This window comes from Herpailurus yagouaroundi, unplaced genomic scaffold, assembly GCF_014898765.1.
Source record: "Herpailurus yagouaroundi ecotype Mexico unplaced genomic scaffold, PumYag 216, whole genome shotgun sequence".
Classification (NCBI taxonomy): domain Eukaryota; kingdom Metazoa; phylum Chordata; class Mammalia; order Carnivora; family Felidae; genus Herpailurus; species Herpailurus yagouaroundi.
In genome coordinates this window covers 7649237-7663399 of record NW_024412447.1, presented here as the reverse complement: position 1 = coordinate 7663399, position 14163 = coordinate 7649237, and the positions used below count along the sequence as shown (strand labels likewise).

General features: G+C 55.7%; 1 protein-coding gene across 2 annotated transcripts in view; it reads left to right on the top strand.

The window, feature by feature from the left end:
• The window catches only part of EPHB4 (EPH receptor B4), a 32510-nt gene that overhangs the window by 6352 nt on the left and 11995 nt on the right, over positions 1-14163 (top strand). The window contains exons 1-4 of one of the 2 annotated variants that reach the window (XM_040456013.1): positions 8317-8844; positions 11594-11664; positions 11850-12137; positions 12843-13239. In XM_040456013.1, the coding sequence (XP_040311947.1) occupies positions 8793-8844; positions 11594-11664; positions 11850-12137; positions 12843-13239 (808 nt within the window). In that variant the 5' untranslated portion in view covers positions 8317-8792. Of the gene's footprint in view, positions 1-8316; positions 8845-11593; positions 11665-11849; positions 12138-12842; positions 13240-14163 lie in introns of those variants that run through there. The other variant, XM_040456014.1, reaches the window with a different exon arrangement.

Here is a 14163-nt window from a genome sequence, read left to right as displayed (position 1 = left end):
TTTTTTTTTTTTTTTTTTTTTTTTTTTTTTTTTTTTTTTTTTTTTTGAGGAGAAAGGCATTAGCTCATTCTCGGAGATGCTTGGTGTGGCTTGACTGCTGCTTCCCCACTGCTTGGGATCGCTGTCATCCGAGGCGTGTAGGACGAGGTTCTGGGATTCAATATCTGGGTTTTTCGCCCCTGGTGCAAGCTCCTCGGTCAACCTATTAAGTGACCTCACAGTGTCAGTCCAGCCTCCAGTTCTGGGCACCGTCGAACACACCCGGACTGCCTCTCGGGGCCAAGGACGTCTAATCCACTCCGCAGGTGCCCCACTCAGAGTTCAGGCCCTAAATGTGAATTCCCTGGCGATCCACAATCCCGCCCGCCCCCCCCCCCCCCCGCCGACCCCGCAGCGCGGGGTGAGCTCCCCAGGATTAAGTCTCGTGAATCCGTACCCCCTCCCCCAGGCCCCAGGGGCAGATGAGCCCTTGGCCACCGCCCCTGCAATTTCCTGCAGACCCAGCAAACAAAAGGCTCGGGAAGAGAGGCGAGGCTGAGCGGGCGCCCTTCCTGCAGGAACAGCTGATGGAGCAAAATGGTCCAGGAGGGAGCGGAGGGGAGGGATGAAATTCCAGGATTCCTGGAGGACCAGAGTGGGAGGCCAGACCCCTGGATCCCGAGAAGGGAGGGAATCCAGCGAAGTGGACGTGGAGGGCCCCGGGCAGGACACCTGAGTTTCCTGGGCTCTGCCAGATCCCAACTGCCCTAGCGGGGTTGATGTCAACTTTTGGGAATGGAGGGGGGGGGGGACAGTGCAGTTCAGGTGAGCTCTCAGACCCACAGGCTGGAATGGGGGGGGGGGGGCGCTGGGAAAGGCCTGAAGCCCTGCGTCATGTCCTCTGGGGCCCAACCTACCTCCCCCTGGCCCGACCTGCTACCCTCTGTGCTGGCCCCACCCAGGCCTGGCTTCCTGCTTCTCCCCAGGCACAAAGCTTTTTCTGCTAAGCTTCATGAACCAGCACCCCCACCCCTCGCCCCCAGGGTCTTCTTGTCCCTTCTGGACCCTAGTAGCCTAGCCCCCCAGCCACTTATATTCCCTCCTAGAGCCAATGCCCCTGCCCCCCATTCCTGTCAAGGACACAATGGTAAGGGAAGGGCCACGTTCTGTGGGTGGGGGGATGCTGGCATGGAGAGGGGGCTTGGCCTCATATCCTGTCAGGCTGCCAAGGGAAGAGAGGAAACAAAAGACTTCCCAGCTGGGACAATGAGCCTCCCGATACCTCTCCTCCCCTGCTACCACTCCTCCTCCACCTCTCCCTTCTAGCTCTAGTCTTCAGCTCCTTCCCCTCCCTTCTCACCAATTTCTTACCCTCTGGTAGCCTTAGCTTCCGGTGTGAGCTCTGCCAGTCCTTCCTAGAAGATAAGGGCAAGGCAAAGGGGGGAGATGCCCTCTGGCTGGCCTGGCTGAGAGAAGGAGGAGGAAAAGGACATCGCTGTCCTTCAGGTCCTTGGGGGTGGGGCTGGAAGGCCAGCCTGTATGCTGAGTGCCACAGTGGAGTCAGCCAACCTGCTGACTACTGGCCAAGTACATTGGACGGCTCACTTAACCTGAGCCCGTCTCATCTTTAAAGTGGATGTCAGAAGGGCACCCTGGGTGGCTCAGTCGGTTAAGCGTCTGACTTTTGGTTTCGGCTCAGGTCATGATCTCATTCGTGAATTTGAGCCCCACGTATGGCTCTGCGCTGACAGTGCGGAACGTGCTTGGGATTCTCTCTTCTCTCTCTCTTTCTTTGTCCCTCTCCTGCTTGCGCTCTCCCTTTCTCAAAATAAATAACCATTAAAAAATAAATAAAGGAGGGGCGCCTGGGTGGCTCAGTTGGTTGAGCATCCTGCTTTGGCTCAGGTCATGATCTCACAGCTCGTGGGTTCGAGCCCCGCGTAGGGGTCTGTGCTCTCAGCTCAGAGCCTGGAGCCTGCTTCAGATTCTGTGTCTCCCTCTCTCTCTGCCCCATCCCCACTCATGCTCTGTCTCTCTCTGTCTTAAAAATAAATAAAACATTTAAATAAATAAATAAATAAATAAATAAATAAATAAATAAAGGAAAAAATAAAGTGGGTGTCAGAATAACGCCCATCCTGCCTAAGGGTTCTTATGATGAATTAAATATGGTAATGTTTGCTTTTATAAATAAATAAGTAAATAAATAAATAAATAAATAGTGAAGTGTAAAGCTTTCCTCCATCTTTCCAATCTACAGTCTCCTCCAACCCCCCTCCCACTGGGCACAGGCTCCAATCACCATCATATGCCAGTAACCCCTGAACCTGTATCTCCTGCCAAAAAGCTGCCCCTGAATGCCTGTATGGTTGACTGCTGGACCTGCGTTCTGGATGATACACAGGGATCTCAAATTCAACCTGGCCACACCTTCCTCCCTGGTGGCTCCAGTCCCCTGGCTCCTACCTAGCTGCCAGAGTCTGACACTTGAACCATACTTGATTTCAGTCTCCCCCACTCCCATGGCCAGGCTCCAAGACCTACCAGCTCTCACGTGTGAGCACATACTTCTGTCCTTTCAAGCCCTTACTGTCATTTGGAGACCTACATATGGTTTTTCTGCCTTCAGTCTTGATCCCTTTCATATATATTTTTTTTAACATTTATTTATTTTTTGGGACAGGGAGAGACAGCATGAACGGGGGAGGGTCAGAGAGAGAGGGAGACACAGAATCTGAAACAGGCTTCAGGCTCTGAGCGGTCAGCACAGAGCCTGACGCGGGGCTCGGACTCACAGACCTCGAGATCATGACCCGAGCCGAAGTCGGATGCCCAACCGACTGAGCCACCCAGGCGCCCCAGTCTTGATCCCTTTCGATCTACTCTCCAAAGTTGGACACATGGGGTCTTTCTACACAAATCCGATAGGGTTGCCTCTTTGTCTCAGACCCTTCAGTGGTTCCCCAGGTGTTCAGGACAAGCCTGCACTCCAGGATTGTCCTGTGATGTCAGGCTGGCCCTTGCTCATGTCACCAGCTCATCCACTGTCACTGTCCTGGGAATCTACACCCTGGTGTCCTGAACTCTGGCAGCACAGGGACAATCTCACTACGTCCACACTCTTGTTTTTGCTCTTCTTCTGCCTTTTTTTTTTTTTATGTTTATTTATTTTTGAGGGGGGGAGGACAGAGAGAGAGGGAGACAGAGGATCCAAAGTAGGCTCCACGCGTCAGCACAGAGCCCGATGCAGGACCTGAACCCACAGTGAGATCAGAGCTGAAGTAAGACACTCAACAAATGACCCACCCAGGCACCGCCCCCTTCTGCCTTTAAAGCAACCTTTCCCCCAATCTCCTCTAGGACTCCAGTCAGACAGCATCATCTTCTCCAGAAAGTTCACCTTGAACCCGCAGGTTGGATTACGTGTGCTCCCCCTGGGATCCCATAGGACCCTCTGTATGCCACTACTTATGCTCCACACTATAGCTTCCTGGGTTCTGTTGAAGTCTCGTGGTTGTTTCTTCCCCTGGGCTGTCAAGGATGACTTTGTGTTCCCAGTCCTGTTCCATAGCAAAAGTACAATAAATAATTGTTGAGGGGTGCCTGAGTGGTTTAGTCGGTTAAATGATGACTCGTGGTTTCTGCTCAGGTCATGATGTCGTGGATCATGGGTTCGAGCCCCAAGTAGGGCTCTACACTGACAGTGCAGAGCCTCCTTGGGATTCTCTCCCTCTCTCTCTGCCCCTCCCCTGTGCACATACTTGCTATCTCATAATAAATAAATAAACTTAGAATAATGATAATTGCTGAGTTGGGGTGCCTGGGTGGCTCAGTTGGTTAAGTGTCCGACTTCGGCTCAGGTCACGATCTCGCGGTTCATGGGTTCAAGTCCCGTGTCGGGCTCTGTGCTGACAGTTCGAAGCCTGGAGCCTGCTTCAGATTCTGTGTCTCCTTCTCCCTCTGCCCCTCCCCTGCTCATGCTCTGTCTCATTCTGTCTCTCAAAAATAAATAAATTAATTAATTAATAGATGCTGAGTGAATTAAAGAATGACTAGTTAATAAAGGAATAAGTATGTACATTTACTGAGTATGTACATGGGCCAGACTTGCATTGGACTTAGCGTTGAGCACAACACACATTGTACCTGCTTTTAGGAAACCTGGGACCACAAACAATGAAAATACAATCACTAATAAATTTATAAAATCTTTTACACTTGTGTCTATTACAATTTCACATATGATGAGTTTGGGAAGATGTCTGGTGGTCAGACAAGGAGTGGATTCAGCTTTTGTGAGTCCTGAAGTTTGTATAACATGGGGAACCCACCTTAAGAAAATAAAATTGTGAAGCTGAAATTAGGTATAAAAGCTAATGTTTGCTTAAATGCAGAAATCACGGGGGCGCCTGGGCGGCTCAGTTGGTTAAGCTTCTGACTTCGGCTCAGGTCATGATCTCGCGGTTCGTGGGTTCGAGCCCCACATCGGGCTCGGTGCTGACAGCTCAGAGCCTAGAGCCTGCTTCAGATTCTGTGTCTCCCTCTCTCTCTGCCCCTCCCCCGTTCATGCTCTGTCTCTCTCTGTCCCAAAAATAAATAAACGTTGAAAAAAAAAATACTACCAAATCGAGAAAAACAGGCTAGGTGTAGTAAATAATTGCCCAACACATCTGTATAATACTTTCATGTCCTACCTTTTTCTTACCTGTGTACTGGGGTTACCTCATCATATGATAAGGACTCTGTAATACTACTTTCTATTTCTCTTTGTCTCCATCTTCCCTCTATTATGGCCAGTTGACTTTTTTTTTCTTTCATTATTGAAAGTTTATAAAGATCTCACTGAGGTTTACAACTCATTATTGGCAATGTTGAAACCTCTACCAAATTCCCTTTGTGTAAGGGCTGTAAGATTTCAGGCTATTTCAAACATTCTTGTGCTGGAATTCACCTTAAAAACTGTTTAAATTGATGGCACTCATTAACCAGGACAGTGGGAGGGGCAGTCAGGTGAGGGGTGCGGAAGCTTAAACGTCATGGGCTTCCACTAAACTTAACTCTAGACTTGACAGGGTGAGGTGTACCCTATGAAGGGCACTGGGATATGGGGGGAGGAATGACAATTTCTAGAATTTTCAGTGAAAGGGATGATTTGTTGTTTATTACATATAGGGAAAGTCCTAACTCCAACACTGCGCCAAATAACTGTCATGATGTGGGTAGCAAAAAGGAAACCTGGGGCACCTGTCTGGCTCAGTTGGTAGAACACGTGACTTTTGATTTTGAAGTTGTAAGTTCAAGCCCCACTTTGGGTATAGAGATATATACTTAAAGATAAAAAATTTAGGGGCGCCTGGGTGGCTCAGTTGGTTAAACGTCCGACTTAGGCTCAGGTCATGATCTCGCGGTCCGTGAGTTCGAGCCCCACGTCGGGCTCTGTGCTGACAGCTCAGAGCCTGGAGCCTGTTTCAGATTCTGTGTCTCCCTCTCTCTCTGACCCTCCCCCGTTCATTCTCTGTCTCTCTCTGTCTCAAATATAAATAAACGTTTAAAAATAAATAAATAAATAAATAAATAAATAAATAAATAAATAAAATTTAAAAGCCCGACCAGCTGTTGGGGTGGGGATGCTCTACACAGGTACTGCCATGGCGATGATCATAGGCAAGGAACAGGGGGTGACAACCTAATTTTGGGGTGAGAGGGCAGTGAAGCACTCTAATAATGAAGGAAGGAGCACCCGAGATTTGCTCAGGTCTGTTCCACAAGCATCCATCCAAGTAGTGATTTGGCTGCTCACTTACATAATGTAATACAGTAGATACTGAATTAGCTTTGCTAGGAAGTAGTCCTGGGTGGATGGAGGGTGGAGGAAATGACTTCACACTCACAGGATAGACACTCCTGAGCATTGGAGTGAAAAGCTCAGATATCATCTCCAAGGAAAGGGGAAATAATGGGATTCCTGCCCCATTAGAAGATCTTTGAGGCCAGGAGCCTTGCTTTACAAATCTGCAAACTAGCACAGTGATCGCTTGGCACATAGCAGATGCTTAATAACAGCTTTATTTTATTGATTCCTTTATTTATTTTTTTGTTTTTTTATGTTTATTTATTTATTTGAATAATCTCTACACCCAATGTGGGGCTTGAACTCACGACCCCGAGGTCAACAATTGCAGGTTCTTCTGACTGAGCCGGCAAGGTGCCCCATTATTCATTCTTTTACTGGTATACATTAGATATTGGGAACTGGCTTACATGATGGGCGGGGTGGGGACTGAGGACCCTATGATAAGGGATCGACTGGGTGTTTTCTTTTTCTCTAATATTTATTTATACTTGAGACATAGAGACAGAATGTGAACAGGGGAGGGGAAGAGAGAGAGGGAGACAGAATCCAAAGCAGGCTCCAGGCTCTGAGCTGTCAGCGCAGAGCCCGATTTGGGGCTTGAACTCATGAACATGAGATCATAACCTGAGCCGAAGTTGGACACTTGACGGACTGAGCTACCTAGGCACCCCTCAACTGGGTATTTTCTTATCGGAGTTCTCTTCCCTATAGCTGAGGGGGCCTGGTTCTCAGGGGTCAGAAATACAGGGTTCGAATCTGCAGTGAGCTGCACCCCTCTGTCTCATCAGCCCTCACTCCCCCCTGCCTCATTTCTCTGTGCATCTGTGTGGGTCTCTCTTTACCATTCAAGCCATCCACCCCCCACCCCATCAGGGGTCCCAACCAAATGAGACAATTCAAGCAATCAAGGGCACAAGGAGGTTGAGCACAGAGCCCAGGAAGAGATAGAGACATAACTTTTGGAGGAAAGAATTTGAGTGTGTAGTGAGAAGCAGGGAAAGGTGTGTGTGTTCCGAGTGAGGAGGTGGGTGTTTAACCTGGAGGAGAAGCTGAGTGAGAGAAGGGAGATATGGCTTGGATCAAGGAGGGAGGAGGGGATTCCTGGCCCTGGCCTGGTCTGCCTGGCTCCAGCCAAGCCGGCTGTTTCCTGCCCTCCGTGACCCCCCACCCCGGAGCAGGACCCAGGCAGGGCCATGAGGAAGGGCAGGGGTGTGGGGAGCACACTTGTGGCCGGAAGATAAGTGCGCTGGGACAAGAGGTCACTGCAGGCCTAGCTGTCCTCTTGGGGGGTTAGAAGCGCTTGGCAGTCTCCTCACCCCCCCTCCATCCACCTCCCTCCCCAACGTCCTGGGCAGGAAGGAGTGTTCCTTCACTCTCTCGGCTCCTCAGCAACTCCAGACTCTGTCTCCCTTAAATTTCTGAGTTAAACCCTTTCCTTCCAGCTCTTCCCTGGCGGACTCCTGCAGCGCCCCCCCCCCCCCCCCATAGGTGACCTGACTTATAAGGGGGTTGGTGGGAGGAGCACTGTTTTCCTGGACCCTCCCCTCTAACTGATGGGATGGGGGTGGGGAGGCGGCAAAGAGAGGAAGGGCCCTCCCAGCCATCCCAAGGGCCCCCAGGAGCCAGACAGGAAACAGCCTCTGGAAAGACAGCAGCAGCCCCGGCCCAGCCCCAGGGGTCAGGGCTGCGGGCGGCAATGAGCTCTCCCCAACGCGACAGTGAGAGTGAAGATGGTGATTTGGGAATCCATCCAGACTCTTTACTCTCGGTCCCACCTACCTTTTATTTACTCCTGCTTCCTTTTTTTCTATACTCCTCCCCATCTCAACCCAGTTGCCCCACTTCGCTAGGTTGCGCGCACAGCAGGTCCCCATACCTAATGTTTGTTGAGTGATTGTGTGAACGTTCGCTCCAGGGTCATCTAAGCAGCGATCGCTGTCTCGGGAGCCCAATGCGCCACCCTCCATCCTCAGAAACTTCCCCCAAACATGGTCCCCTGCGCCAACTATGGAGTAGTGGGCGCATCCAGGAGTAGAATCCAAAGTCCGCAAGAAGGTTGGAGCGGGCTTCGAGTGAGTAGTGCACTTTTCCACGCACGTCCGGGCGGCCCTCCGTGCTGCTGCTGGGTGTGTTTCTCCGCTGCCTGCCGTGTGCTGGGTTCGGACCTGCCCCGGGGGTCCCCGGGCCCCGGCCTCGACACGCGCGGTCCGCGTCAGGGCGTACGGCCACCGCGCACGTCTGGGCGGTCCCCGGGCTCCGCGCCCGCCGCCCCTCCCCCTTCTCCAAACTTTCTCCCAACTTCCCGACCTGCTCCGCTCGGCGTCCCGCTCTGCTTCCCTCATGAATTATTCAGCAGTGCGCGCTCCAATCAGCGCGCCCCGGCCCCCACGCCGAGCCCGGACTCGGGGAGGGGGGAGCTCCCCCGCCCCCCCCGCGCGCCCCTCCCTCCCCGGCCAGGCGCCGCCCGGCCCATTCCCAACCCGGCCCAGCCCCGGCCCGCCCGGCCCCGCGCCGCAGTCTCCCTCCCTCCCGCTCTGTCCCCCGCTCCGCTCCCACCCTCCCGGCCGGCTCGGAGCGCACCCGGCCCGGCGCGCGAGCAGCACCACTCCAGGGAGGGGGGGAGACCGCGAGCGGCCGGCCCACCCCCAGCCAGCCGGGGCGGGACCCCGAGGCCCCGGAGGGACCCCGACTCTAGCCACGTCTCGCTCTGCGCCCGCCCGGCGCAGCCAGTGCGAGGACGCCCCCCGCCCGCTCGCGCGCGCGGCGGGGACGCGGGGCCACACCTGGACGCCGCCGCCTGGTGCCTGTGCCGAGCGCGCCCGCATGGGCCCGCGCTGAGGGCCCCGACCGAGGGTCCCGGGTGGGGAGTCGGTGTCTGCCGTCTCGAGGGGGGGGTCCGACCTGGGGGGGCTAGTGCCCCCCAAACTCGGATCGGATCCAACCCGAGAAAGGCGGCGCCATGGAGCTCCGGGCTCTGCTTTGCTGGGCTTCGCTCGTCGCGGCTTTAGAAGGTGAGTTTCCCAGGGGGCACCCCGGCACTCCAGGGGCCCCCAAAGTTGGGCCTCGGAGTGAGGGAGGCGGCCTCGGTCTGCCCCTACTCCGGCACCCCAACCCTGAGCACTTCGGACCAATAGTGCTAGACCGGGCGGGGGGCGGGGAGGAGGCGGCCCAGCGGGGAGTGGAGTTTTCTTTTGTTTGGGAAAGAGAAGGAGTGGAGCTCCGTCCCGGGACTTGCCCCTGCCCCAGCTTCCCAAATTCTTAACCCTGATTCCGTACGCTCTTGGCAGCCTTTCCTTTTCTCCCTCCTCCAACCTTCAAACTGTCTCCAAAGCTTCTGTCCCTCTTCCCACCTCTGCCAAACATGAGGAAACGTTTCTGGAGGAACAACTGTAGACCAGGCAGAATGCTAGGCCAGAAAACTGCCCCCACCCCCATTCCTCATCGTTCACACCTTGATCCTGCAGTTCCCCTGGCCTCTGGCAGCTGGGCCACCTTCTAAACTCACCCTCCAAACGCCCAAATCTGTCTCAAAGCCACTGCCTCTGCTGCCGTGAGGCCCCCTCCCTGGTTTCCCCAGGCTGCACCTCAGCCCTTTAAATGCCGTCTAGACCCCAGACCTGCACTAGTCCTGCCTAGGCCCCCTTCTCCAACCCCACAGGCCAGCACAAACTGACCTTCACAGCCCCCGGGTCACCTGAACTTAGCCTAATAGCTACCAATCTCTCTAGATTTCTGATTTTTCTGTGTTCCTCCCAGATGTTTCTTCATCCAGGAGTCTTTTCCCTCGCTTCATCTCCTAGAGGGGGAGCCGAGCCCAGAGCCCTATAAACCCTCCTCCTACGGCCCTAATCTCCTTTCAATGAGCTGCCTCCTTCCCCCCCCTTCACTGCCTGGAATCAAAAGGGTCTCTGGCGGTGGGGGGGGGGGGGTCACGGGGGGGGGTGCTGCTGAGGAGGAGGAATCAAAGGCAGTTGGAAACCCCTCTCCCCCAGGCTGGGCAGTGCTGCTCTGGGCTGGGGATCAAAGGCTGGGGAGGGGGAGAGGGAACCCTTGCCCGGCTCCGAGAGAGAAGGGGAAATAACTGAGTGAGGGAAAGGAAGACAAAGTGGGGAGATACGCCCCAGGGCAAAGCATGTCGAGAGGGAAGGAAAGAGGCAAAGGAGAAAGGGGGAATGTTTTCATGCTGCTAAGTAAGTTCCTTCCCAGCCTGAGGCCTGCGCTAAATTTTCACCTTCACAACAGCCCTGCTGTGGGAGGGATTGTTGCCCCCATTTTACAGATGAGGAGACTGAGGCTTAGAAGAGTGAGATAACCTGCCCAGGGCCACGTGCCCCAGTGAACGTGAAAGGCTGGAGACGGAAAACCTAGGGGAGTATAGTGACAGAAATGGAGGTGGACGGAGGGTGGAGGAGAGAGGTGAGAGGCAAGAGAATTGACAGATTGAGGCAGGCCCTCTGAGCCTGAGATAGGAGGAGAGAAAGTGAGTCTCTCAGAGCGCTGAGGACAGCCCTGAAACAGACAGTGTGTAAATTGGAGACAGGAAAACACTATCCAGGCTGGAACAATGGAGGGTGGAGACGGCAGGCAGCCTCTATCCACCCCCTTCCCAGAACCCGGGCATCCTGTCCCCAGCGTGCCGGGTTGGCTCCTGCCACCCCCGGGGGCCCGGGCCTCACCTCGGGTTGGCTGGGGTCCCGTCTGACCCCTTGCCCTCCGTGGACATCACTTGGCCCCTGGGAGGAGGCTGCCCCACCCACCCACCTTCCCTTCTCCCCTGCAGCCCCCACAGGGTCAGAGGGAGGCAGGCGGGTGAGTAGGGGGAACCTGGTCCCAGGTGTGCTGCTGGCTCCCCTGGGGGCCTCCCACATGGCACTAGCCTCCCAGGGGATTCCCCTACCCTCCCTCTACCCTCCACTGCCAGGGGCTGTGATGTTTCTCCTAATCCCCCCTTTCCGCCAGAGCCCCACCCCTCCCCCATGCCCCTCCCCAGAGACCAGAGCGGAGCGGAGCCAGGTGTGTTCACCCCTCCATACACACACCCCTAAAATCTCCTCCCCTTTTCCTTCCCGTAACCAAATCCAGATGTGAGGCCTCTGCAGGCAGGGGCCAGGGCGGGAACCCAAGCGTCCTGGCCTCCAGCACTTCCTCCTCTGCCAGCAGCGAGCTCTTGAGGTGGGGGCAGGGGGTGGTGGTGGCAGGGCTGGGCCTGGGCAGCTGAGTACCACCTTCAGGGATCTAAAGGACTGGAGTGTTTGGTCCCAAAAGGAGGTGGGAGCCTGGAGCAGGAATGGGGTTGCAGGGAGGGAGGCAGTGACTTTGGATTTGAGGAAGGGACTGTGAGTGGAGGTGAGGCAGGCCCTGTAGGGAGGGGTATCCCCCTGCCTGCGGTTCTCTTCCCTCAGGTCATGCCAGGTCGGGGTTCTAGTTTAACCCTGTCTGAGCTGTTTGGCCTTCTTCCCCTTTCCTCAGGGCAGAGCGGTTCTCAGAAGCCTAGATCAGGGAATTCGGAGGGGGGCAGCCCGGTGCCTGCCAGCTGTTAGGGGTGGGGTTGGCACTCCAATAAAGAGATGAGAAACAGGGTGGCAGAGGACAGGACTTGCTCCCCTCTTCATCTCTCGGCTCAGTCAGCCCCAATGCCACCAGCTTGGAGCTCAGAGGACCCACCTGCCTCAGTCAGTTCCCAGGGATCTGGTCTCCCTGGTGTCTCCCCCAGTGCTGACTGTCTGTCTGTCTGTCTGTCTGTCTGTCTGTCTGTCTTAGAGACCCTGTTGAACACGAAACTGGAAACTGCAGACCTGAAGTGGGTCACGTTCCCTCAGGTGGAGGGGCAGGTAGGAGGCAGGCCCAGGAGCTGGGGCTTGGAGGGACACCGAAGGAGGAGGGACAAGAGGTACCTGTGCTGGCCTGCTTCCCATGCCGCCAGCCCCCAGATCACAGCAGCCTGAGCCCCTCCTTGCTTTATCACAGACACCCCCCCAAGCAGCCCCCAAGCTGATTCCCCCCACTCTCCCCACAGTGGGAGGAGCTGAGTGGCCTGGATGAAGAGCAGCACAGCGTTCGGACCTACGAGGTGTGCGACGTGCAGCGGGCCCCGGGCCTGGCCCACTGGCTGCGCACCGGCTGGGTCCCGCGCCGGGGAGCTGTCCACGTGTATGCCACGCTTCGCTTCACCATGCTCGAGTGCCTGTCCCTGACCCGGGCCGGGCGCTCCTGCAAGGAGACCTTCACTGTCTTCTACTTCGAGAGCGATGCTGACACAGCCACAGCCTTCACGCCAGCCTGGATGGAGAACCCCTACATCAAGGTACCCGGGCGCCCGGGACCCAGCCGCCGGCCAGTGTGGGACTGCGGCAGGCCCGTTGTGGTCCAGGGGCAATGGCTGAGCTTCCGAGGCCCTGGGGGATTGCGGGGGCGCTGGGGCCTGGAAGCAGGATGCTGCAGCCTGGAGAGGGAAGAAGGTGGTTGGCTGGGTGGAGCAGTCACGTGTAGTTGAGCTGCCCCCAGGACCTCCGGGGCAGGGGGGGGGGGTCGTCTAGACCACCTCTGCCACTTCCCACCTTCTCCGAGTACACCTTGCCCTTCAGAGACTCCTTTCTGCACCTTCCATCCGATTCCTACTTGTCTTGCAAGCTTCGACTCCCCCGGGACGCCTTTGCCCTGGGGTCTCCCGCGAGCTACAGATCTCATCATGCTTTTAACTTCTCTGTTTCCTTCGTTCCTGTTTCCTCGGCTCCGAGTCCAGGGGCCTGTCATAGAGCAGGTGTTGATAAATGTCTGTAGGGTGAGTGAGTGAAGAGAAAGGGGGCGTGCAGGACAGAGGCTGGACGCATCATAGGAGCTCAGCAAGCATTAATGGGTAATGTTGGGGCCTGCAGGCAAGTGGAGAGAAGGCTCTGGAACAGGAACTGAGGTGGTCAGGGAGAGGGTGAGCTGGAAAGAAGAAAATAGTCCCCCAGGCCCTCGGGGAGTGGAAGACAGTTGGCAATGAGTCTCTCCCTGCTCCTGGCAGGTGGACACAGTGGCTGCTGAGCACCTGACCCGGAAGCGCCCTGGGGCCGAGGCAACCGGGAAGGTGAACGTGAAGACGCTGCGTCTGGGCCCACTCACCAAGGCTGGCTTCTATCTGGCCTTCCAGGACCAGGGTGCCTGCATGGCCCTGCTGTCCCTGCACCTCTTCTACAAGAAGTGCGCCCAGCTGACCGTGAACCTCACCCGCTTCCCGGAGACTGTGCCTCGGGAGCTTGTGGTGCCCGTGGCGGGGAGCTGTGTGGCTGACGCCGTCCCCACCCCCGGCCCCAGCCCCAGCCTCTATTGCCGGGAGGATGGCCAGTGGGCCGAGCAGCCGGTCACGGGCTGCAGCTGTGCCCCAGGGTTCGAGGCCGCCGAGGGGAATACCAAGTGCCGAGGTGAGGCCCAGCGTCTTCTCTGTAAAGCTTGCCCACCCATGCAGCTCGCCCATACCCCGCTCTTGGACCCACTCCAGTTTCCATTTTGAACATTTCTCTGTTCTCAAGGGCACTCACAGGGCCTGTTTACAGAGCCCCCAGCGTAGTTCTGAGCTCTTTCACACCCTTTCTCCTAACTATGTCCCCAATTCTTTCCTGGATGAGGGGTGAGGGACGCAGGGCTGACCGCAGGACGAGGGTACCTTGTTGGGCTCTGAGGACAAAGGCATCGTGGTCTCTGTTTCTTGTTCATCACGGTTTCCTCTAATTTACTGAGACTGAATTCTCACTTAGCTATTTTTCTCTAGCGCGTGCGTGCAAAACTCAGGTTCTGTAGATTGAACATTAAGGGATCTGGGAACTTCTGTGGAAAAGAAAATGACCTTACTGTCACTCACCTCCACCTGCAGTTGGCCTCTGACAGTGACAGGGCCCAGCAGTCACAGCAGGACCTGAGACTTCCCAGCCCGTCCCAGAAGATTCAGGAATGTCCTAGCTGCATTTTTTTTGCCCATCAGGGCTTCAGTATTCCAGTGGCCATCGGGCCTGCCACGCTACCCCGTAAATAAGGAAAACACGTTCATTCCTGTGGCACAAACTTGTTTTTCTCATGTTTTGATCATCATGTTTCAGTTTCCTTGGTCTCTGTTGTGATCCGGTGTATCTAGTGGTGTGCATTTAAAAATATAATTCTGGGGCCGCCTGGGTGGCGCAGTCGGTTAAGCGTCCGACTTCAGCCAGGTCACGATCTCGCGGTCCGTGAGTTCGAGCCCCGCGTCGGGCTCTGGGCTGATGGCTCAGAGCCTGGAGCCTGTTTCCGATTCTGTGTCTCCCTCTCTCTCTGCCCCTCCCCCGTTCATGCTCTGTCTCTCTCTGTCCCAAAAA